The sequence below is a fragment of the Elaeis guineensis genome, chromosome 5, assembly GCF_000442705.2.
Source record: "Elaeis guineensis isolate ETL-2024a chromosome 5, EG11, whole genome shotgun sequence".
Classification (NCBI taxonomy): Eukaryota; Viridiplantae; Streptophyta; class Magnoliopsida; order Arecales; family Arecaceae; genus Elaeis; species Elaeis guineensis.
Window position 1 is genome coordinate 84,405,929 of NC_025997.2, and position 24,235 is coordinate 84,430,163.

The 24,235-nt window shown below is 35.2% G+C and overlaps 1 protein-coding gene across 2 annotated transcripts; it reads left to right on the plus strand.

Moving 5' to 3' along the window:
* Window positions 1-739: 739 nt before the first annotated feature.
* Window positions 740-19,713, plus strand: LOC105035700 (zinc finger CCCH domain-containing protein 13). 2 transcript variants are annotated; one of them, XM_010911351.3, is made up of 11 exons: window positions 744-989; window positions 5,400-5,537; window positions 5,690-5,723; window positions 6,049-6,187; window positions 6,305-6,361; window positions 15,107-15,204; window positions 15,452-15,523; window positions 15,684-15,907; window positions 16,541-16,749; window positions 17,042-17,254; window positions 19,416-19,713. In XM_010911351.3, the coding sequence occupies exons 1-11, from the start codon at window positions 863-865 to the stop codon at window positions 19,509-19,511; spliced, it is 1,407 nt and encodes a 468-aa protein (XP_010909653.1). In that variant the 5' UTR covers window positions 744-862; the 3' UTR covers window positions 19,512-19,713. The 2 variants fall into 2 exon arrangements, with proteins under 2 accessions (XP_010909654.1, XP_010909653.1); XM_010911352.3 differs by lacking the exon at window positions 17,042-17,254 and having other exon boundaries at window positions 740-989.
* Window positions 19,714-24,235: the final 4,522 nt, after the last annotated feature.

Here is a 24,235-nt window from a genome sequence, read left to right on the forward strand (position 1 = left end):
AAGATCACTGATTATATAATACTAAAACTATCCATAATATATTTCATAAAAATATATTTATTAATCATATATAAATATTATAAATATAATATTATTATATTTATTAATATATTAATAATTAATAGATTCTGTAAATTTATATTTATTAGTCCTATAATTTATTGATTCTATAAAAATATATTAATTATTATTATAGAATTTAATATTTTTATTTATACTTATAATATATTATTTATTAATATAAATATTTATTTTTATTAAAAAAATAAGATAAATTGGAGTAATATATTAAATATTTTATTATATAAATATAAAGTACAATAAGATATTTTTACTCTAATTTAAAATTACTATTGAATCATAATATGATAATAATATGAAGAAATATATTATCATAAATACAATACATAATATCAAATATATTTAATATTATATATAATATTGATATAATATATTAACTATATATATTGATATATTAATTTTTTTATTAAATTGAATATTTTTATCTTTATATTTCAATCTAAAATATTGGGGTGACGTTAGATTTATAGATATCTTATTACTAGATTGAAAAATAATTTAAAAAATAAAAATAATTTTTAAATCACCCTCATATAGAATTATGATGATATAATTAAATATAATAATATCATCGTTCTCATCCATATCACCTCTGATTTTGGATGGATCATCCTTACCATAAGCCCCCTTAGTTACCGCTCCCTTTTGCCTTTATATTTACCACCACCCTGTGCCCACCTACTAAAATAGTTTTAGGGCTTCTCTTCTTCTTCCGCCGCTGTCACGTCCATCCCGTCAAAGGGCGGAGACTGGAGTCCGCTATTGTCTCTTTTCGATTGCGATGCTGGGGCGGAAGCTGTACAAGACGAAGCTGTGTATACTCTACCAGCGTGGCCGTTGCCCTCGCCAGAGCTGCAACTTCGCCCACGGCGACGCCGAGCTCCGCCGCTTCGCCGGCTCTTTCACCGGTAATCATCCCTTAATCCCCTTAAGGAAACAAAGTAACTCTCTAAAAATTCCAGAGAATTTTTAGAATTCCTTTCTTTCATGGTGATTATTAGGTCGACGGATGCTTGGTTGAGCAGCTTATTCATTGAATGGTATCTAAGTCCTCCTTTCACACAACAACTTGTTTCTTTTTTTTTTTTTTAAAAAAATTGATTCGAATTGAAATGGCTGATTTCGTTTCTCTGATCTGTTTTTTTTTTTTTTTTGGCCTTTGGTATTGTCAAGACTGTTGAAATTTATAGTGTTTCAGTAGAAATTGGTAATCTAACGGAACAGTGCAAAATGATTTTGGATAATATGCCTGCCACACTGCATTGGGGGTCTAAGAGATTTGGAAATTTTAACTCAATCGTTGTTTAAAATTTAAGGATATAATTAAAGGTAACACTAGCATAAACATCAATTTTGATCCAACCAGCAGATTTTTTTTTAGTAAATAAAATAGATCCTGCAAGTAATGTTTCACCCAGCTGATTAACATCCTTGCGAGAATGACAATGATCGATAAGATTGAGCGTCTATTGACCTTTGATCTCTTCCTTGCATCATATTTTATAGTGAGGGTCACAAGGCAAATTTTTGTGCCTATACAGAGCATTGATTCTTGTAGTGTTTGGCACGTGCAAGGCATGTTTTTTATGCAAGAGAAGTGGGCATCTGATTGATAGTTGGGATACCAAAAAGCAATTTGGTTGAAGTAAATCTGATATATATACTCTCGATTAATTTAATTGTGCTTCTTTTTTTCTTTGTCATAGAGTTTATGTGGTTGGTGTATTTATTTGGAAGATTGGTGTACTTATAAGAGAAAAGGTGGCGCATATGTGCTGAAAAAGGGTTATAAGGATCGGGGCTTGGGAGGCATGGCACCCATCTGTAGGAGTTTGGGTTATATATAGAGAGATGAAAGTACTTAAAATGCTTTGAACAAATTTGCAGTATGATTACCAAAAATATTAAAACCTTAGGCAATTGGATCTTAGCCATGTGCATCACGAACCATGATCCTGATCTCTTATTTTTCATATTTTGAAAGATGAAAAAGGATTTGTGTAGTCCATTTCAAGTTCCATTTCCCCCATTTAGATGTTTACATATTACTTATGGATAAGAAGTCATGATGTTAGATAATCTTGTACAACATCTCACCGGTATCCCCTTTTCTACTAAATAGTAGTACATTTGATACAAGTAACTCATCTATTTTGTGAGGCCATACTTGAAATAAGGCTGCATTCTTCTTCCCATAGATTAGGTCTTACATTTTGTTCTCTAAGCATCATTTGCTATTTTTATCCAAAGGCCAATCACTTCTTCCAAGAAAAGTATTCAAAATCTTGTTTTTTCCCTTGGAAATCTATCAGAAGTCTGGTAACGTGGATTCCCTACTGCCTTTTTAGATTTAGATTTTTTAGATATTACATAGAATTCCATCTTCTGATCTTAACCAAGTTCCTTGCTCTATAGAGTTTAGCTCCCAAAAATATTTTGTCATCTATATTATATTAATAATTTGGAGCTTTGGAATATTCTTTTCAATCCTTTCTGTCATTTTTACCCAAAATATCCTTCACACCATAAAATAAATAGGAAGACATGCCCTTTTCCTATTTATCTCTTGATCCATGCTAGCTTGTCTCCTTGGCATTTGTAAAGTCAATTTGGGCTATTCTTTTTTTTTTTTTCTAGCATGCTTGCTGTTACTTCTTGTCCCCAACTCAATATCAATTCTAATGGATCCTAATTGTCACATTGTAGTCCCAGTGAGAATCGGTGATCAGAATTAGTTGTTTAACACATTCTTACCTTTCCATTTATTGCAAATCATTTACTTCACTCTATGTTCCAAGAATCCAAAACTACCTACATGCTGTTCTCATCCCTCAGAATTGTATTTGATTGCAACAACTTCATGATGAAATAGGAAAAAATTAATGATACTCTTATATGGTATGAAGTTCCTTTTTAACTTTATTCATTTATTTATTTTGCTATGTTATGCTTAGCCTCACAAATCCACAATACTTCTTCTTCATAAATAGAAAATTGCTTTTTCTGTTTATGTATTTTTATAGAAGCCTTTTCACTTTTTTATAATTTACAGTTCTCTTAGCCTTCATGTACTTTGCTAAGTTTTGGTTAGCCTCATTAATCCACGACACTTCTTCAAAACAAAACATCACTTAAAGTCCTTTTTGACTTTTTATATATTTTAGAATTCTCTTAGCTGAAGGGAAATCAAGATCTTAATAATCATGGATGTTAGTCCTGGCAGGACAGCGCGGCATCCTGTTGCCCCATATGTTTGGCTGGTATAGGTCAGGAAGGGATGGGGATGGGACAAGTCATCCATTGTTGTGAGTGTTGGGACGGGGTCCATCCCTTTCCATGAAAAACTTGTGGTGGCCCTATCCCATGGATTTGGCTAGTTCATAATGGCAATATCCGAAAACAATTATTTACATCTATAACAATCAACCATTATTTGTTCCATCAACCATTTAATTCGAGTTTTGGAATAAAATAATGGTTGTTTTAGTGACATTTTGAGCATTTATAATATGAAGAAATGGAAGATAATGAAATAATTTTATCAATGCATTGTTCATATAATAAAATCTATTTTCAGACATATCAGAATTTATTAAACTGGTATAAAGATTTAGTTTTGAGAATATTATTTTAGTATGATCAGCATAAAGTGATTAATTAATTATTGCTTATATTATAAGATGGCCATTGTAATGAAATAGCAGGCAAATGATATCAACAATTTACGTGGTGCTTTAAAAGGCAGCTGTTATATGCAGGCAAAAAGCTTGGTCAAGGGACTGCACATATGGTAACAGGCTACATATCTAGTTACTCTTTTTAACTATTTAAAATGAAAAAAAAAATATTAATTACAATAAAAGCAGCAATAATATTAGTAATTCTTTCGAAATAATAGCAATATTAATAACAAATAATGACTAACAAGCAGTGCTTACTACTTAGCATTAATACGTACTAGCAATAGCTATAACATAGTCAATATATTGTACTATTAGTACCCATATCAGGCCCATCTGAAACGCTCTTAAAACCTGAACATCAATGTTGAACCTGATTCATCCTCATGCAGCCATGTAAGACTGGTCTGCATGTTTGCCCCTAGAATGCTAAGCAGGCTGAACATGTGGCTACACAATTCTAAGTGGACTGCTTTTTTTGGATTTATATGTAGGATGACTATATGTTGTAACTGTGTATAAGCAATGAGATGCAGTCAAGGGACTGCATTTGCATGAATGGGTGCATACACCCCATTTGGAAACACTGATTTTGATATCTTGTTTCATGTACATAAAAACATGAGTGGCATGAAAGTAGGCTAATGACCATCATGATGCTATTTTATTGATAGCCTTGGTAGTAGATTGCTAAACTGCATGTGCATTATATAAACTAAACTCATTCTCTGCGTTTGAAAAATAATGGAACTGAGCACCATTGACTGCAGATGAAAACTATGCCTTTGTTTTTTCTGATCGAAAATCTGCCCACGTGAAGCTTATTGCAGAACAAATGTGGTGTAATGCCTGGTTTCCTTTTGATTTTGTTATGGATCAAACTATCAACTTTTCCAACAGCTTTATTAATCTCTGCAATTGGAGGATGCTGATTTTGGTAGTCTCGCCAGTTGGTGATGTGACATATGTTGCTTCATTCTGCTAGTGATTCTGTATCCCTCAGAGGTGATACGATGGATTTGTATGTGTTAAGTTTGCTGCATGCTTATTGGAAAGGTCTCTATGTATTATGATCTCTGTGTTATTAGCAGGTACAACATTTACTCAAATTGAGTCCTGCAGTTGTTATAGTTGTTGTTCAGTTGTATCAGTTCCATCTTGGGGATCCATATATATTAGCATTCTAAGATTTATTGTGCGGGAGATAGTTTTCGAGCTTATTCTTGGAGGATGTTTGCACAGATCAGATGAATATACTGGGTGGAAGGTTCTTTCTCACTAGTGATACTGAAGTTTCCATTACTCTTCTATTTGTCACTCCAGAAGGCAGCTATGTCATCTTCTCTATTATTTGTTTTTTCAATGTTCAAAGGGCTCTCTCAGTGACCTAAGATCATACGTCACAATTTTGGTATCTATTGATTTTATGGATCACTTGTTTATGTGGCCTTTTGGAATTGTTGAGGAGGTAATACTACTTATCATAATGATTTTATCATATTTCTTAGGGTGATGGTAAGCTTGATGATGTTCATTGGTTCTTCAGACTTCAGTCTACAAACACCTTTCCCTCAGATATTCAAAGAGGAAAAGACTTTCTTCTCCTGCTTGAAACTCCATTATTTTCCTCACTTTCAGGTAGACGGGACAATAGAAATGGCGACTTGAGAGATAAGCTTGATAGAAGGCATTCTCCTTATCGGAGATATTCCCCTATAAGAGATGCAAGAGGTCATCATTCATTTCGTAGTCATAAACCAATTTCTAATGATAGGGGTAAGCAATCTCCTGAACTTAGTTTTTTTTTTTTCCTCATTGCTTTGTGCTAATGCCTTGTATTTGATACAGCCTTTCTTTTTGTACATATTTTGGTTATCATGCCTTTTCCTTATACACACTTGTTGTGACCTTTGGAACTCTCCTTGCAGGCTCTAGTCGTTCAAGGTCCCCAATTAAAAGAAGGTAAGTAAGGTTGAGTTCTGCTTAAACAGTATCACACTTTTCACTGTATAAGTTTATAAAAGTTATATTAAGTCTTGTTGCTGAGCAAAACTTTGCAATTTCAAACATGCAAATACACTACTATAATGGATAGTTATCTGTTAGTAATGTCTACTGTTTTCACTCATTCTCCTTTAGCTAACTTATAACTGAATCTTTTTGTAAATTATTGCCTGCAACTTATTCTCAAGAGTAATTCCTATTTGGATTTGGCTTCCCAAGCAATGACTGTAACCTTATGGTGACTGAATTTTACTTTATAATGAATTATTTGTGGCTCTATCAGTGAAAGAAGGTATAGGAAGAAGCAGCGTATGGATGGAGAAAGTGATATCTCTGGAAGCCTTAAAATTGATGGTGCTAAAGATAGAAAAAAGGAAGACAAAGTTTCATCTCATGATGAGAAAGATGATCTGGAAGAGCAGGTGTGCACTATTACATGGCGGACTGTCATTTGAAGTGCAATGATTAGAGACTTCAACTACTGTTTACTACTGCTTTTTCCCCTTATGCTTTTTTTTTCCTTTATTAACTTTTTGCAGTTAAAGCAAATACAGTTGGATATTGAGATGCTTGATGATCATAAATCTCAACTAGAGGTTGGTTTTTGTTTTTTCAATACCGTATTTTTTTGTTATCATTACTGCATCGGTCATAGTTAGTAATATTAAAATTTGTTGCAGTGAATCTGATTTTTGATCAACAAATACAAGATATTCATTTAGAAGAAAAGCAGTTATTTTCATCGAATGATACCTATTGCCTTCACATTTATCTGCATGGAATTGAAACTTAAAATTCTTTTAACTTTGGTTATCTATAGGTAGAATAATGTCATGAATTTCTATTACAGCGCTTTTTTTTTAAAAAACATGTGAAACATTTGAAGTAGCTTTTAGGAGGCTTTTCTTGTTAAATGTCTCTGAAGCTTTAAATTTTTTTTTCATACATTCATGAATGAAATGCGACTTTTTTTTTTTGTGTCGGGAGATACCTCAAAATACTATAATTAGCCATTGTTTATTATCTAACGAAATTTTCCTTTGTTAGGTAGTTTTTGGGGGTCTGACAAGGAAATAGAAAGAATGTTAAACTTTTTGATTTTCCTTTCCAAACTCATAAGCAAGTGGCCAAAAGAATGCAAAATTTTATTAGAAGAAATATATATAAATATCCAATGAAATGATGATAAGGCTAAAAGAGATGGTGGATTTAATAAATACTGCAAAAAAAGTTAGAAATTCATCCATAGGCATCTTGTTGCAACTATTTGAATTTGGCTTTAGGATCCTCATTTGACAAGTTTTCTATTTAAAGCAATTTAAGATTGTGGGAAAAAGGGTGGAAGCCAGAACAAACAGTAAGTGATAGAAGTTTCTATAAATCATAGTTATACCAACTAACATTTTCATAAGGAACTCCAATGCACTTATGATTAACAGATCAGAGCAAAGGCATTGGTTCAATGATTTACTAAATCTTCTCTAGATCAAAAGAATTTGATTGGTGCGAATTTTGGAAAATGTTCATTCAGCTAAAGCTTGATGTCAGAACAATGGTTGAAATGTCTGATCAAGGGAAGATCGTGGGTATGCATAATTAATAGATTATAATGTTTAGGACATGTTTTTAGCTTTTCTTGTGATGTTTGGTTTTCCTTTCATGGGTAATTTTCCATTCATCAGTCTTGCATTATTAAGTGGTTATGTGACTTTATAACTAGCCATGCAGTTCAAATGTCTCATAATTTCTTTATATTGTGGAGAGCTATTGTTTTCATTTCTCATAAGAAAGAGATAAGAATTATGTTTTTTAGCATCAGCATCTAGAGGGAGTCCTAGTTTGACATGATATTAGTCTTGGAAAGTTTATATTCTTTACATTGAGTTGGGATGGTATGAAGCTTTGCCTTGGACTTGCCAAAAATAAATTATTGTTATGGCATTTGCATCCTTTATCTCCACTTCTTAGACATTTTGGCGGCTTGGAGATAGACCACTCCACTATAGGCACTTGGGTGCCTTGTATTATGGCCTAAATTTGTGGACTTTACTACCAAATGTTGCATCTTTGAGAATTAATTCTTCTGTTAGGATTTATTTTTCTCTGATCTTGCTGTTTATTTGTCATGTTGTTGTCTTGGTTTATTTTAAGGCTTAGATTTTTTTTCATACTCTCCTTGATCTCTTCTAGGGAGCCTGCAACTGCTGTTTCGGCCTTTGCTATATCTTTGTATATAACATTTTCCTCAGATTTAAATCAGTTAGATGACTATGATGCCATCTGTAATTTTCGTATTCACTTCTTGGTGTCCTCAAAAACTTTGAGATTGATCACTTCTTTAATGTGTCACGCTCTTCTACCATGGTCTTTGCCGACTTGCTTCATCATGCCCAAGAATACTTTCTAACTTGACTAACTTTTTGTCATGCTTAACATGTTTTTTCTTGTCTAGATTATATGAAAGTATTACAATCTGGAACCTAATCAAAGCAATCTACCTTGATGCCAATAGCTTATCGAATAAATGTTTATTTCCAGAAACTTTTAGAGAATATTTTCCTACTTAGCTAACTTTCCTATTCAAGCAATCTTCTCATGATATGGTTTAATAATCTTAAAAGATGATTCTCCAATATTTCAGTTTTTTATTTTTTTAAATCAATAGAGACTAGGAGGTTGGACTCCACATGCAATGATGTTTACTTGATTGCCCTTTGTTGTTATGTTGCTTTTGCAATGATTTTTTTCAGCTTCTTTTACATTGTTACCATCACAACTAAGTCAGTGTCCAACTTCTTCTAGCTTCTGGTTATTAGTTATAAGGGTCTAAATGATTCCTTACACATAATTGAGCTATTTTCATTTTTGTCCTGAATTAGCTCCCAAACTACTTGTTACTTGTCGAACCGATAATGTTGTTGCTTTTTTATTTTGTTTGTGCTTCTCTTGTCTATGGGGCTACCACTTAGTGAATGTCCAGTTTTCTTGGTAAACTCCTTGGTTATATTATTCACCGTGAGTTTAAGAGGGGTGTTAAAGGCAGTTACTAATTGCACATTGTGTTTTATATAACAATTCTTTTAACTTGATGTATTGGACTACGTTGTTGTTGATGGAATTCTTGGCTTTTCCTTGGGTCAATCTGCCAACTTTGTAATTTGCACATTTCCATGTTGATTTGCTTGGAATCCTCCCCAAACCTCAGAAAAGTCCATCATTTCATGCACGAAATCTAGAAGAGAAGAAGAGGTCTGGAGGAGAAAAAGATGTCTTCCTGTACCACTACCACCACCCCCCGGGGCAATTGGAGGATCAATTCAGATCCAGCCAAAGGAACCTATTATTCCTTTGTGATGATTAGTAGTGGCTTGGTCTTCCCAGACACCAGCAATCACCATTGTCGCCTGGTGAGAGCAGGCAATAGGCATGGAGGAATAATCGGAAGAGATCAAGGCTCTAGAGAAATCTGATTGGGGGATCGATCTCTATCATCCAATAATAGACTTCCTTGGTACAAATTTGTCAATGGCCTTTTGTTGCCAGCACATTATGGTGGTTGAAGCCTAGATTGTGAGATGAGGTTTAAAGTGATTGGTCTTTGGTAGTGCTGAAACAGTTCAATAAAATCTGATCGTGTCCCTCATAGTTTGGATTGGATTTGGATAGAAATTTTAGATATTTTGGATCCAATCAAATCTGCAACCAAATTCAGATATCTACTTATAATTCTTGTCAGATTTGGATCCAAATCTGGATATCTGGTAAAAAACATCTTTCAATACCCTTACACTTAGAATCCAAATCCAGTCGGACCAATTGGACCACTCAGAATTCGAATATTGTTAAAACAAATTCAATCTGACTAGCGACATGGACATTTGACAAGGTCAATCTTTGTGTGTGTTTAATAACTAAGCCTTAGATCCTTAGTTACCTACGTGTCACGTGCAATTTGGTAGTGGATTTTGTTCCCATCATTTATGATTATATAACTAATGCAAATCTTCATTATTTCTGCTAAAAATCTGATTTGTCTGAATAGTATCTGACCTATATCTGTATGTGGATAGAAAAAATATGGATATGCTTAATATTTGATTTGTATCCTCATCCACTGAGAACACAATATGGATGTTAATTTTGGTATCCTTTTAATATCAATATCCATATCCAGATTCATTTAAAAAATATGGATACAATATCAGTATCTAATTCATTTTTAGTCCTGGTCTTTGGCCTTGAGGATGGATCCCCCATAGGGATGGCAATGGGGTGGTTATAGGTCGGGTAGACCATTACTCATACTCGCCTTGTGTAATTGGGAATTACATACCCACACTCGCCTTGTACCCACCTTGGGGTGGGTAAAGCTGGAAAAATCATTTTTTTGCATACAAATTGAGCAAATAAAAAATAAAAGTAAATCTCAATACTTTACATAACATTAAACAAAATAAGGCTTGAAGGCATAGAATATAACAAAGAAAATTTTCAACAATGGTAGAAACAACAAACAGAAATGTTATTCTTTAGGAAATTAGATGTTTCTTAAATTAGGAAAAGCAGTCAACTAAAAAGAAACAATTATCTTGCAGCCTTTTATATAATAAATCTTTCTCATGATCGATCACGATCCTTTTCTTCTCCGTTATCACCACAATCATCATAATCATCAAGGCTTATATATAATTGGGTCAGGTTCGGAATGGGTATTGCCCTTATTGGCACGTACCCTGGACCTGCTGTGGTTTTAGAATGAGGAGGCAGGTAAGACCTGCCTATGGTGGTCAGGTTTGGTTGGGTACCTGGTGGGGTGGTTTAAATTGCCACCCGTAATTCTCTATTTGTGAATTAGTAACATGCACCGTTTTCGTATTCTTGGCTTATGCAACAAGATGATGTGATAAGAGATTGGTTGCAAGTGACCTGATATTCCTTTGTATTTTTTTTTTGTCAGATATATGTGAGGTCTAAAATAAAAGATAAAGACTTGCATTTTTACCTTTGATTAGTGATGGATGCAATTGCATAGCAGTTCTTTGAGGTGACTCGAATGGGTGAATATCTTCGGCTAATAGGCTGAGTGAAATTTTAGGAATTTTGAATTCTGAATTGACTGGACCCACTAAGGGGGTGGGTAATGGATCAACTTGGTTTTAAAACATCTCTAGTATTATAATGATACTGCCTCAGATTTGGACTCCACCTTAATTTTGGACTGTAGTTGTTAAATATTTTTTATGATGTCTGAGGGTCACATGTTTTCTTGAGTATCCAGACTCCTTCCCAGGTGTAACTAATATTTTATCTCAAGTTTCTGAAAGGGTCTCTAACCCCTTCGTCCTTTAAAAGTCACATGCATTTGCACGTGCACAACACTAGTTGGTATATGAATTATAATGCTCACATGTAAAGCATGTAATACTTTGTTTGTTTTTTGGATTTTTTATGGTGTCTGTTTGTGTAAGCATTTCTTGCTTGTCTTTGAATTTTCTAAAACTGCCACTAGTTCCATAATGGGTTAATGGAAAGCGACCATAATTTTCATAAAGCTCATATCTTATTAGTTTTTGTATTATCATCAAGAGCCTCTTCAAGAAAATTTTCGTAAAGCATACTGTTATTGGTTTACTGATGATTCAGTAAATGTGCTCATAATGATGAGTCTTGCTTATTGTGTGTATGCTTTGTGCATATACTTCGCTTTGTGCTTTAGTCTGAATAGTGCAGTCACAGCATTTTCATCTCATGTTTCAAGTTAAGAGAGACTATTTTACCAAGCATTTATGTCACTTTGCTCTAAAGGAAGGGCGAGGAAAAAAAGAAAACTCTTATTTTGTCTAGCATGATCTTCAACATGATGAGTGTAGTCCGGCATGCTTTTTCTGTTACTAACAAGAGGTAGATGTGGGTCCACATGAGGTGTTCCATTCTTTCTTTAACATAATGATTTTGCTCGATTTGGTTCAAATTTATACTGTTTAAGTGCCAAACAATGTCAACAATGATGTTTTCTGGTGAATTGATATTAGTCAATGTTGTTTCATATAGAGGGAAAGCCTTGGCACAATGATAAGGTTGCTTTGGAGGTCACGTGTTCAAAACACACAAGTAGATCCTGTAATGGTGCCCATATATATCTAACCCTTCCTAGATCCTGTAACGGGGCAAGTTTCATGCACCAAGCCACCTCATATTGTTTCATACATGTCAAATCTGTGCCTTTCTAAAGATACAAGTTCAGTATTCCATATTTCTTGATGTATATGAAAGGTTCCAGATCCTAATTTCTTTGGCCTTCCAAAGCTTCAAATTTTGCATATCTCCTATCATTTTTACATTTTTGCCCATCTCATTGATTAGATACTACTGTAATTCTCAACTTTTGAGCCTTCATTCACACAAAGGCCCAGAGCAGGTTCCTAAAGTTCTATAGTATGAAAGAACATTAAAGAACGAAGGCCTTCTTGATCCTTGAAATTAAGTAAAATCTATTTGCATTGCAAGGAAAATAAGACATGTGAGAATACCATTGTCCAACATGCTGACATATGATTATCCAAATTATGATATTGGGTGTCAATTATATTGAATTATTGGTTTTCTCTATTTTAGATTCTCTTTCGACATGTTTTAGAAGACCTTATGGTTCTTACTTTGTTTTAAAAAGTGCACACTTCTAGGCTAGAGTTTGGAATGACTATCTGTTATAGCATGCTTTTAACTATCTGTTAATTCTTTCTTGAAAGTTTGTATGGTAAACTATTTTAGCTATCTTCTTCCTAACTTATAATGTTACTAGAACTTAGTTCATGTGATGCACCTGACTTATCTGGGTAACGAGTGTTTGATGGATTGCTATGATCTTGTCAAATGGCGAAATATGTGAGCAGAGGAAGAGAATATAAAACCACGAGTCTCTATGGAGATGTTAAAGTTTGATGCTTGAGTTGGTGCCAGCAGGCGAATAGACAAAATTCATGATCTAATTTAGAAGGAAAGGCTTGGAATGAATTTTGTTATGATATGGAACCTGCAAGCTTATAAATAAGATTTGGAGATGCAGACATTTTCCCTTTGAAAGTAATTTCTATATCTTTCCTGGTTAGGATTATTATCATAAAAATCAAGCCAAAAAAAAAAAAAAGAGAAAGAAATCGACCTTGTTTGAAACATTGCCTCCTTCAATCAGGATATTTCGTAACAAAATCATGGTTGCAAGAAGTTTGCTATGCCATCTAACAGAAGATGGAAGGCGACATATGGGAAATAAATCTCATGCAAAGCCATCCATCAAGACTTGTTTTTACAAGGTGTTTCTTCTGATTTCCTGACTCATACTCTTTAGACAAAATGAAAAAGAAACCAAGGCTGATATTATTGATAGAGAATTCCCGGAGCTTTCATGAGATGTTCCATTGACTACTCACCCTTGATGGGGCTTGAAAAGGGGAAAACATCATTGTTACATTACCTGCAGTGACACTGAATGTAAATTGAAATAACTTTTTGTTTTGTCAAATGGGCTACAATTCCTTTAGCATTAAGTACTCTCTACAATTCCTTTGGCATTAACTACTCCGGTATTTTTGGCCTTAACCAGCTAGCTGATAACCCCTAAGATTTCAGATCGATATGAAAAAAATGCTAACACCTTTAGAACATAGTTTAATGTATAAAAATAAGTAATTTCAGAATTGCAATTCCTTTTCTATAATTTCAAACTTTCAAATGAGTCGAAGTCAATGTATTGGGTAGAGGAGTACAATGCACTAAATCCAACAATTGCAGTAACAGATTGACCAAATAAAAAGAAAACTTGAAAATATAGCAATAATTAGTGTAAGTGTTTCTGCATTTTCTTTCCTATCAGATGCACAGCACATTATGTCCTGTGATAAAACTTATGTTTTCATTGAAAGCACAAGGGGTGATAATTCTTTTGTTTTCATTGGAACCCATGAATGCCCATGTAAGTTTGATCCTAGTTTAGGGGATTGGGACTGCTTTGTGGTTCTATGAGCTTAGTTCCAACCAATTAGTAGGTCTTTTACCATATGGTCTTCTAGGTTTTATTGCCAAGTTCTGTTGTTTCATAAGTTGCTTTTGCTATTAATTTAGCACCAATCTTATTAGAAGGCTGATGGTCATTGGAAGGCAAAAAGGAAGAAACATAAAGAACAGAAGCTCAATTCTTCCATAAAACCTTCTCAACATGGAGTTGATTTCCATAGCAGACCCTATTTTGAAGAGAGAAAAAGGCATGGATGATCATGAGTTATGCTATTATTGTAGAGATTGTTGCTTCGATGGAGCTTGCGATAAAGATATATTATCATTCCTTTAGCATGCCAATATTATGAGATAGTGTAATTGAGACGACAGTGACCAAAATGATTTAGGGAAAAAAGGGGGGGAAAAACAATAAGCACGGAAACTTGTAGGTTTGCATGGGCTTAATGCAGAGTGGGAATTTTATGGCTAACTAATAAATGGAATAATTCTCTCTGTTCAGGTTCATGGTAATATTTTGGCCTTACGTATTAGCAGGCCATGCTAGAGACAATATCTTCTAAAATTTGGAACTGTATCATCATATCATTTCTTTGCTTTCTTGAATAATGTTCTGTTAATGTTCATATCTTGAGCTGTTCAATGAATTCTTGCGGAATATTCTTATTTAGAATGAGTAGCATGTAAAGTCTGGTAATGTGCTTGAACGAATACAGATAACAAGCCATGAATAGAAAAATAGAACGTGCACAAATAATGGATAATGAGAGAGGAATGGCAGATAAAATGGATGTTCCATTCAACAGTCAGGACTCAGAGAGTATGGACCAAGTGAGGCTGGAAGGGATGGTTTTTGTGTGGAGGGACTGAATGAGACTGGAAAATCCATGGTAGAATTATGAAACAAACCTTATAAATTGACTCTAAATAAGTAAGTTATATTTCGTTTTACCATAATGTTCATCTATTGTTGGAGAAAATGTTATGTGCAATGTATATGGAAAGCTGGAAATGTTTTCATTACTTTCTTGATTGTCTTGTGCTGTGATAACAATGTCTTATGTCTTATTATTTGTCCTTTGATTTCCCCTGTTGTTGTAGCTATCATGTTTTAGATGCTTTTGTATATACGGATGGTAATATATTTCTGCAGATTAACATCTACTTGGTTGATTCTTGTGGCTATTGTTCTATACTGTTATATTTTTGAAGTTTTGTGTGTCTGAGGTTGGCTTCTTTCTGCTCTATGTCTAGAGCTCATGATATAATTCTTGTGGCTGTCTTGCTGCATTATTTGTGGTTGCTTGGTTAAATGGTTTTGTTTGCAGATCTTTTTGGAGGAAAAGGTTGATGAAGCACAAAAGCTTTCTAGTAGAATAGAGGACCTTGAGTCAAAATTGAACAAGGAACAAGAAAATTGTAAAAGGTGTTATTTTGCTCTCTCTCTCTCTCTCTCTGTGCATGTGTGTGTGTGTGAGAGAGAGAGAGGGAGAGAGAGAGTCTGTCTCTTTTCATCCTCTTCCTCTCCTTCAAGCATATTTTATATTTGTCTTTCACTGGAATAAAATATAGCCATACTCGCACACACCACATTTTTATTACTATTTCGATAAGGGACCATTTTATCTACATGTCTTTTGTCATTCTATTGATTTGTTTTTTTATTTTTGTAGGATTACTTTAAAAATTAAAAAGTTTATTAAAGCTCATGGGCGTTATGTAAAGGCACAGGAGGAGTTGAAAAGGCAAGTCTTCCTTCGCTTATTTGACAAATGAGAAATGTCTTATCTTTTTATTATTTTTCCCCTTTTTGTTGTATTGGCTTTTCTAGATTATTCTTGCTTTTTGTGGACATTTTTCCAGAGTAACCAAGTATGGGTGATTTTCATGACTGCATTCTGGCAGATCACAAACTCGTCTCCAAAAGTTGGGTGATCAGCTTAGTTCGGATACCTTAAAGACTAGTGCCAACGAAGAAGATTCAAGCGTAAATGTTGTGAGTGATGGAGAGCCTAACGCCGATGGTGATAATCAGATCAACCCAAGGAATGATTTGCTGCAGAAGAATGTTTTGTCAGCCAACAGGAGATCATTTGTCGATCCAGCAACCAGTGAAGAAGCAAAAATAGGTAACTCCTTGAGGAGTGCTTATCTTAGTAGTATCCGGACATTCTTATATTTATATTGCTGTTATATTAGTTGAAATGTTTCCTTCAAAATTTGAATTTGAGACAGATTTTGTAGTTGCTAGCTAGTTGTTTGCAAGATATATATACCTAAAAATGCCCATACCATTCCCTAATGTTTTGTATGTTTCTCTTTATTTTAATTCTTTTGTGTTCATCATTGGCTTTAATGCATATAAATTAAGTTCATGATTTGTGGCATTTTGACTTGTGCATGAGATTTTGACTGGCATTATGACTTCACACTATTGTGTTAGTTGGAATTTACACACTTTTCATCGTATGCAATTTATGGAAAGTCTTCTGTGTCAATCCACTCTAGCATTCAGAAAAATTAATTTTTCCATCTAAACTTTTGGTTAGGTAATAGTTAAATTTTTTATCTTGGCCAACATCAATAACCTAATTTCCTCTGGTGACTGGTGTTATGATTTATAACCATAAATTGGGTAAAATATCTCTTTCGTGATTGATATCCCATTCTCCTCCTTCCCCCTCCTCAACTTTTGCTTTCAGTTCTAGACTCTCTGCCTCTTTTCCCCTTTTAAATGGTATTACAGGGTTGTGTTGTTGCAGGGAATTCACAAAAGAGAGAGAGATCTTCAGATGTGATATCTAAATCAGAGAAGCTTACTAAGTCTGAAGGGCCTGCTCCTTATTTAGAATATAATAACAAAGGAGCTGATGCAGCAAAAAAGGTCCTCACTAGCAACAAGTCTTTGGCAGACAACTACAAGCATAAACAAGGAAAATTTGATTCTGGTAGCACTGCCCCTCTGGATAAGGTTACATATTTCTTTCTCCCTTTATTATTTTTTCTTGCAATGATGATGATTAATTGCTCTCTAGATTCTAATGAGAAATTCTATAAATTTACGTCTGTAGATACTCATTTACTGTCTTTAGCAAGATAAAAAGGAAATTGATCTCTGTAAGCTGGCAACATCTAAAAGCTATATTGCTGTTTATAATAAGAGTCAGCATTTGATTGAAAATTTGTATGACCCTTTTCTGAGTTGATGAAGAACTGTATTCATCATTTTCAACATGCTTAAGCAGACACTTGTTACTTAACAGGTGAAAAGTTCTGAATCGAGACACTTATTGCCTTCAACGAGTATGGCTGCTCATGCAGTAGACGAATTCATTGAAGTCATTGAAACTGAGGAGAAACCTGGAGCATTTGAAACTACAACGGATTTTGAAAATGGTGATCTCGATAACAGAACCACCAAGTCAGCTTATATGCCACCCCCTCCTCCACCAGTCACTCAAAATGCATACAAGCAGGTTAGGAAAGTCATATCCTTCTTTCAAGGAGATTGTTGTGTTGCTTAGAGGTGAAGAGTGGACAAATCTATTTCATTTGCCACCTATAGGGCAACTCCTGTTGTTTCAATGGTTGACTGTGCTCAAAATCATTTTACATTGTTTCATGACTATAGGCATATGTGTCTAGTCCACTTCCGTTCTAGGCTTTGCCCTATCACATTATCCTAATAATTTGATATGGTATTTTATCTAGATGACAAATATTTTAAACCCACTAGTCTACCTTCCCCCCTAGGGCTGCCCACCTGTTTCTGCTAGACCTGCTCATTAAGGCCAGGCCAGCCACAGCTATGACCAAAATTGGCCAAGCCCGAGCATGGTAGTTGGGCTTCAGGCCGGGCCTCGGGCTTCTTGATGGCCCACTCCTCCATGACCTGGTCCAATCATTGGCATCAAACATGGAACACCATGTTGAAGAGTATAGAACAGGACCTTGATTGTGGTCTAATGGCAAGTGGCATCAACGAGGGTGATGCACAGGTTAGTGTTGATGTAGTAGTGGTGGAGTGAGTGAGGAAGCTCTTCCAGAGGGTAGTGAGCAGGTTAGTGGTGGCGGTAGGTGGGAGGTGCAGAGCTGGAGGGGAGGGGAGGAGGGGATGGAGAGATGGGGGTAGGGGGTGGTGGCAGCAGTGAGGATGGGTGGTGCCACCGACAGGCTGGCCCTTCGATAAATCACTGCTGAGGGTTTCTAAATCCATTGTTGATTGTGAGGAGAAGAGGCTTTGGTTGGGAATGCAGGTTTCGGAGAGGGTTTGGACTTTGGAGAGGTGGTGAGAACAGGGATGGGAGGAGAGGTAGGGGAGTTTGGGCTTGGGGAGGGGGGGGTGTGTGTCGAGGGTGTGGTGCGAAAGGGATTGGGAGGGATTTGAGAGGAGATGGGAGGATGAATGGGCAGGGTGAAGGGAGGAGATGGGGGTGGAGAGGGTGTCGTGAAGAAGATGGGAAAGGTACTTTATATTATATTTTATATTATGTTATATAACATATTATTTATATATATATATATATATATTATATTATATTATATATATATATATATAAAATTTGGGACTTAAGACCGGCTTGAGCCGAGTCAATATAAACCTAAGCCCAGCCCAACCTGCTGGGCTTAAAATCCAAGCCCAAGCCCGTCGAAAATGCTTTGGGCTCAGGCAAGCTGTCTGGGCTGCCCGGCATTTGAACAAGTTTACTTTCTACAAATCTAAACCATACTTTTAGGCACAGCATGTCAATAGTTACAAGAGAAATAACATATATTATTGTCTCAATCCAGCCCCTTTAAAAAAAAAAACAACAAAATAGCTGCATCCATAATGGTAGTCATTAGCCACTGTAATATGGATTAATAAATAAAAAAAACCAAAACAATGGTGTTATGTGAAAAATCCTATTATTTTTTTAGTTTAATTACAGTTATATCTATAATAGTATTATATTATGCAAAATAGTTATAATGTCAACAGTGAAAAGATCAATAATGTTTGTTGTTCATTCTAGATAATTGTCTTTGTAGTAGAATGCTGATTATTATTATTTAGACTCCAATTGTATGTGCATATACAACATAATCAGGGACTCGCCAAAACATTAATCGGGTTGTAGAAACATACTCCTAATCATTTAAAGAACTATTATTATGTAATGAAACCAGTGAATATCATACGTAGCAATATTATCATTCTATCCTAATTTTACCTAAAGTAATAGGATTCTCTGAATCGCAGAATCTTAAAATGGCAAAATTACTCTTTGAACCATTCCGGTTTGATAAAACTATTCATTAGGTAATATATATTTTAACTTTTTCAAGAATTCTTCACAACTTATTCATGCACTCATTATGAATGACAAACTGATGGAGTTATCTGGTGTTGTTGGTGGTGATTCTCTTGCTACTGTTTGCTGTTACATCTCTTCTGTTTCCTTTTCCATGAGCTTATTTGCAAAATTCTTGATATCTTTTTTCAGTTTTAACTTTGACACCCCTAGTTAGCAAAGCCTTTAAAAGGTGTCCCTTAGTTCCTATTATGGTCCTTAGATTGTTCTTTCTTTATCCACCTGCAATTTGTTGTACATTGTAAAACTTACCTTTACCTTTTTTTTTTCTTTTTGGTTTCAGTATGAAGGTGATGATGAGGATGTAGATGTGGAAAGGGTGGATGCTGAAATGGTAGACTTAGATATCAACAGTGAGGTGGAAATTGAGCAGATATAGCTTAAGCATCTTCTAGTGTGTTAAGATTGAAAGAAAGTTCTTTTATGCTGATGTTTTTACCAAGTATGTTGCTAGTCTTGTGCTGTTGAACTTATTGCTGGCAATCCAGTTTGCAGATGCTTATTATTTTTTTCTATTGTCATATACTCCTCTTAAGTGGGGATCACTCAGGTCTGAATTAATCAATGTGAATGTTTATGTATTTTTCAGTTCATGATTTATATTTATTATTAATATTTGAGAAAAATATTTTTGACTATTGTCATTTTTTATTAACTGGTGCACTCTTGTGCCCGTTCATTAGTTCCCATTAATTGTGACTCCCAATATATGCCATTCAGGATTTTATATCACTCAACGTAAGGAATGCCATATCGGACCGAACCGTTCGGTATGGGACGTGTCGAATCATCCCAATGGAAAATCGAGACGATTCTGGCATGCAAAACGGTACATGCCGGTGTCGGGGAAGAAAGGAGAGGAAAAGAGAGGAAGAGGAAGAAAAAGAGAAAGGGGGGTCTGTCGGAGAGCCTTCGGCGGGCCGTCGTGGCCGTCCGGCGGCGTAAATGCCTCTCGCGGCTCCCGCCGAAGTGGCCGTCCGGCGGCGTAAATGCCTCTCGCGGCTCCGCACGTGGGATAAGGGCGATCCGCCCTTGATTCTCATTTTTTTTTTAAAAAAATATTTTTCAAAATGAAGCCGGCATGGGGTTTGCCGGCTTCACTTAAAGTGAAGCCGGCAAACCCCATGTTGGCTTCATTTTGAAAAACATTAAAAAAAAAAATAGGGGCCGGCAAACCACATGTCGGTTTTATTTTGAAAAATATTTTTTTAAAAAAAAAAATGAGAAATAGGGGCGGATCGTTCCTGTTTCATGCGCGAAGCCGCAGGAGGCAACGGTCACGACGGTCCGCCGGAGGCCCTCCGATAGACCCCTCCTTTTTTTTTCTTCCTCTCTCTTTCTCTCTTTTTCTTCTCCGGTTCAGCTTTGTTTTTCTTCATCGGTTCGGAACGAAATGGAGACGTACCGAATTATACCACCAGTCGGCCGATCCGAGCATCAGTACCGGTTCTGCAGACCTTGACTCAACTTATATGCTATCGAATTTATTATACTTTAACTACCATTTATTCTTGAAGGCATCGAATTTAATTAGCTCATTTTTTTTACATAAAACCTGCATTGGTACTTTAATCAGTTCCTGATATGAGAACCGGGTAACAGAACATTCTCATAAACTTGTGCTGAATCTTATCGCCAGCCACTCTGTTAAACTGTATCCTCAACAAGGTCTGATAGGTCACTAATACGATAAAATACACTTGTAAGTTTTCAGTTTAATCTTATTTTATATGCATATCGTTCATGGTTCACCATGAACATATACCGCGCCTTTGAATGTGAGTTAGGTCAGCACATTTATTCACGTAAGCAGGTGGATTGATCCTCTTTACAAGGTTAAGTTAATGCCTTGGCTGCTTGCTTTTCTTGTTTTCAAATTCCTCTGCTTATTTTATCGTTTTATTTCTTCATAAATCCTTAAGTGAAAGGATAACAAAAATCTATTAAGCTTCTAGACAACTTATCATAGATCATTATGGAAATTTTAGACTAATATTGGCCGCTTATGTTGTATGCTTGCACCAGAAGACGTCAAGAGAACATTTTCTGTAAAAAGCTGTAGAAGATTTGTATGCGTTTACCCATTATTGTTGACATGACTCTACCTTTTTGGTGTTAATGAGGTGGGAAAATGTTTCAATATCATTGATATAGAACGCCTCTAAGACCAGCATTATATGTCTAAGTTGGAAGAAAAAAATCTGTGTATGTCATATGGTCCCCAACTCTCCCCAGTGATTGATGTCCTAAAGCAAGATCTTCCAACTTCCTGCTCCTTGTGACCCATCATCCTTTTTGTCCTCCAAGTTTCTGATGACCCTGTCATCAGCTTGCATTTCCTTTACCATTACATTTTCAACATTTTGGTGCACCAAATATCTGAGCATCCTCCCATGCTCTGTGATTCTTGGAAGAAGATAGTATTTCTGACATTTCAGTTTTTTATTGCCGGATGTTGCTTCCGGAATATAGTTGATCCCTTGATCAAATCCAGGTCCTAGGAATGGTCTGAAGTCTCGGTTAAAGACGTTAACTTGCTTCCTCCTCCCATTGCGATCTCTAACATCAAGCTTTTTGCTCAACTGAGAGTTCCCAATTGTTCTTAACATCATTTGCAGTCTGGCGAGGAAGTCTGCTTGCTATTATGGACCACCCGAACGAGATTGTTTCATTAGCCAACAGGATCTTTTTAGAAGATAAACCTGCTAAAAATTCTGGTTTCTGGAACCTGTGCAATTACCACCTGCAGGGGGAATCATGGTATAGGGTTGCTTTGTGTAGCATAACATGATAGCAATCATTTGCATGCATTATCCAGTTTTTAATTTGTGGATATTCTTTCCAATCCATAGATGTTTTAGTCAACCATCAAGCACTAGGTCAGGTTGCAGTGGCTCTTGCTGCTTCCTTCAGTCAAACTAGTTATTTATAAATACGCAAGGAGATTTTAAGAAAAAGTGCCACATTTGTGGCCGAAGATGGCTTTCAATTATTGTCACAGCATGGTTCTTTGCGTAGTGGCACACATCACAACCAAGCAACTGCTTCACAATTTGCCAAGGACATTGGTCATGTGGGTTGTTGACCCTTCGAAGGGCTTGCTGTTCTGCCCACTTGAAAACATGGTTCTGTCGGTCGCTTGTGCAAGCCAAAGATTTAGACTGCACCAATTGAACCGGATTTAAGAATTTGGCGGGGCAATGTAAGTAGCATATTTTTTTAGGATCCATTCAACTCGACTGTTAGCCTCTAACCACTAGCGTGCCAGGACCTACTTGGACATGCAGGCATAGGAGATCCACATGAGGTCAGCTCGATTACCCTAATTTGTACATGCATGTGTAGGCCAAGCACCTCTTGTTAGCTAATCAACATATTCATAGTCCTGACTGACGCCAACTAAAATGATCAGAATTTGCAGTGGTACTAAATTTTAACCGATTTATGCATGTTTTCTTAGATTGTATTTGGCACCACTTCTAGTTTTCAGTTTTCATGGATGCTAAGTCGAAACTCAAAACTTGTTTTGTAGCCACATGGTTGTGTTTAAAAATGATGGCCGGTGGAAGGCAGCCAGCAGTGGTGGGTCTAATAAGGATGGTGATTGCGGTGGCAATAAAAATGATGGTGGTATTGGTCTAGATGATTTGAATTATCAAAAAATTTTAGAGAACAGTTTTTTTTTTTTTCTCTTTTTCTTAGTTTTCGTAATTTTTAGAAACTGTGAAAGTGTTTTCAAAAAACAGAAAAATGAAAGCTAGTTTACCAGATACTATTTTTGTTTAGGTTTTTCTATTTTGGAAACAAAACCTAAAACCTAGAAACTGTAATGCAAATAGGGTCCCAATGTTTGCTATGCCGCTCCTATGTTTTTAAATCAATTAAATAATTAATTTCTGTGCCAAAATATGAGCTATTTAAACTAACGCCCTGTTTGGTATCGTTATTGTTCTGCTTTTATTTGTCTACAAATTTGTGAAATACAGCATGATAATCAATTTTGGCGACAGCACTTGCTTACAACCACTTCTATTTCTTTTGTTGAAAGCATAAAATCTTCACTTCCAAAAGTCTAAAAATTTTACTGACAGCTTAAAAACAACAATGCCGTTTCATGAAGCAGATGGTTTGATCGAGCTTAGTGTCTTCGTTGGCTTTTTAAAGCGAAAACAAAAAACAATAGCAATACCAAACGGGCCTTAAATGCACGAGCGGTTTAAACTACAAACAACCTTTCATATCTCCCAATTGGCATACAAAATATTCAACATCTAGAAGTCATACTCATGAACCATGCGAAAGAGTTTGGATCTTCTCAAGATCATTATTTGGCTTTAATTTTCCAACAATTGTCTATACTTCATTCAAATAGGCCTGTAGACTGAAGGGTAGATAATCTATATACTACACTAAAGAAGAGTCCAAAATCTCCAACGTCACCAAGTATCAAATATTAGCCACGCCATATATCAGCACTTTTTTTCCTTCAAAACTCAAGCAAACCACTTTACATGAGCTATACCAGTCCTTCGCCTTCCCCTCCTCCTTTTCATTTCTTTCTTTGTTTCTTTGTTTTGTTTTTTTTGTATCTATGGCATGGCTAGAGGCGTCCTCTCACTATACATGTCTCATCCCTTCCCCTCCCCTTCGCCCCCCTCTTCTCTCTCCCTATCTCTTTGTATACATATCTCTTAGGTTGCATTTGGTGCATCCAGATAATTTTGGAAGTAATTTGGATTGCCTTCAAAATAGATTGCCATCATTAAATTATAAGTAACATCGATTAATGCGTTTGATACATATAGATAATATTACAGTAAAATTACTAAAAATCTTGATTGACATATTTGGTATGATTACCAGTAATATGAAATCAAATCCCTAAAATACCTCTTTAACTTTATAATAATAAAATAAAATAAAATAAAATAAAATAAAATAATATATTATTATATATAATGATGTTTATATAATTATATAATATAATATAATATATTTGAATATAGTATATTATAATATTATATTATGATATTGTAATAAACTATTATAATATAATATAATAAATTATATTATTTTAATAATATAATAATATAATATATTATA

Coding starts and splice junctions, on each gene's coding strand:
- LOC105035700 (XM_010911351.3), top strand. CDS start 863: ATGCTGGGGCGGAAGCTGTACAAGACGAAGCTGTGTATACTCTACCAG. Junction 15,524..15,683: donor GCACAGGAGGAGTTGAAAAG/GCAAGTCTTCCT, acceptor GCATTCTGGCAG/ATCACAAACTCGTCTCCAAA. Junction 17,255..19,415: donor CTCAAAATGCATACAAGCAG/GTTAGGAAAGTC, acceptor TTTTGGTTTCAG/TATGAAGGTGATGATGAGGA.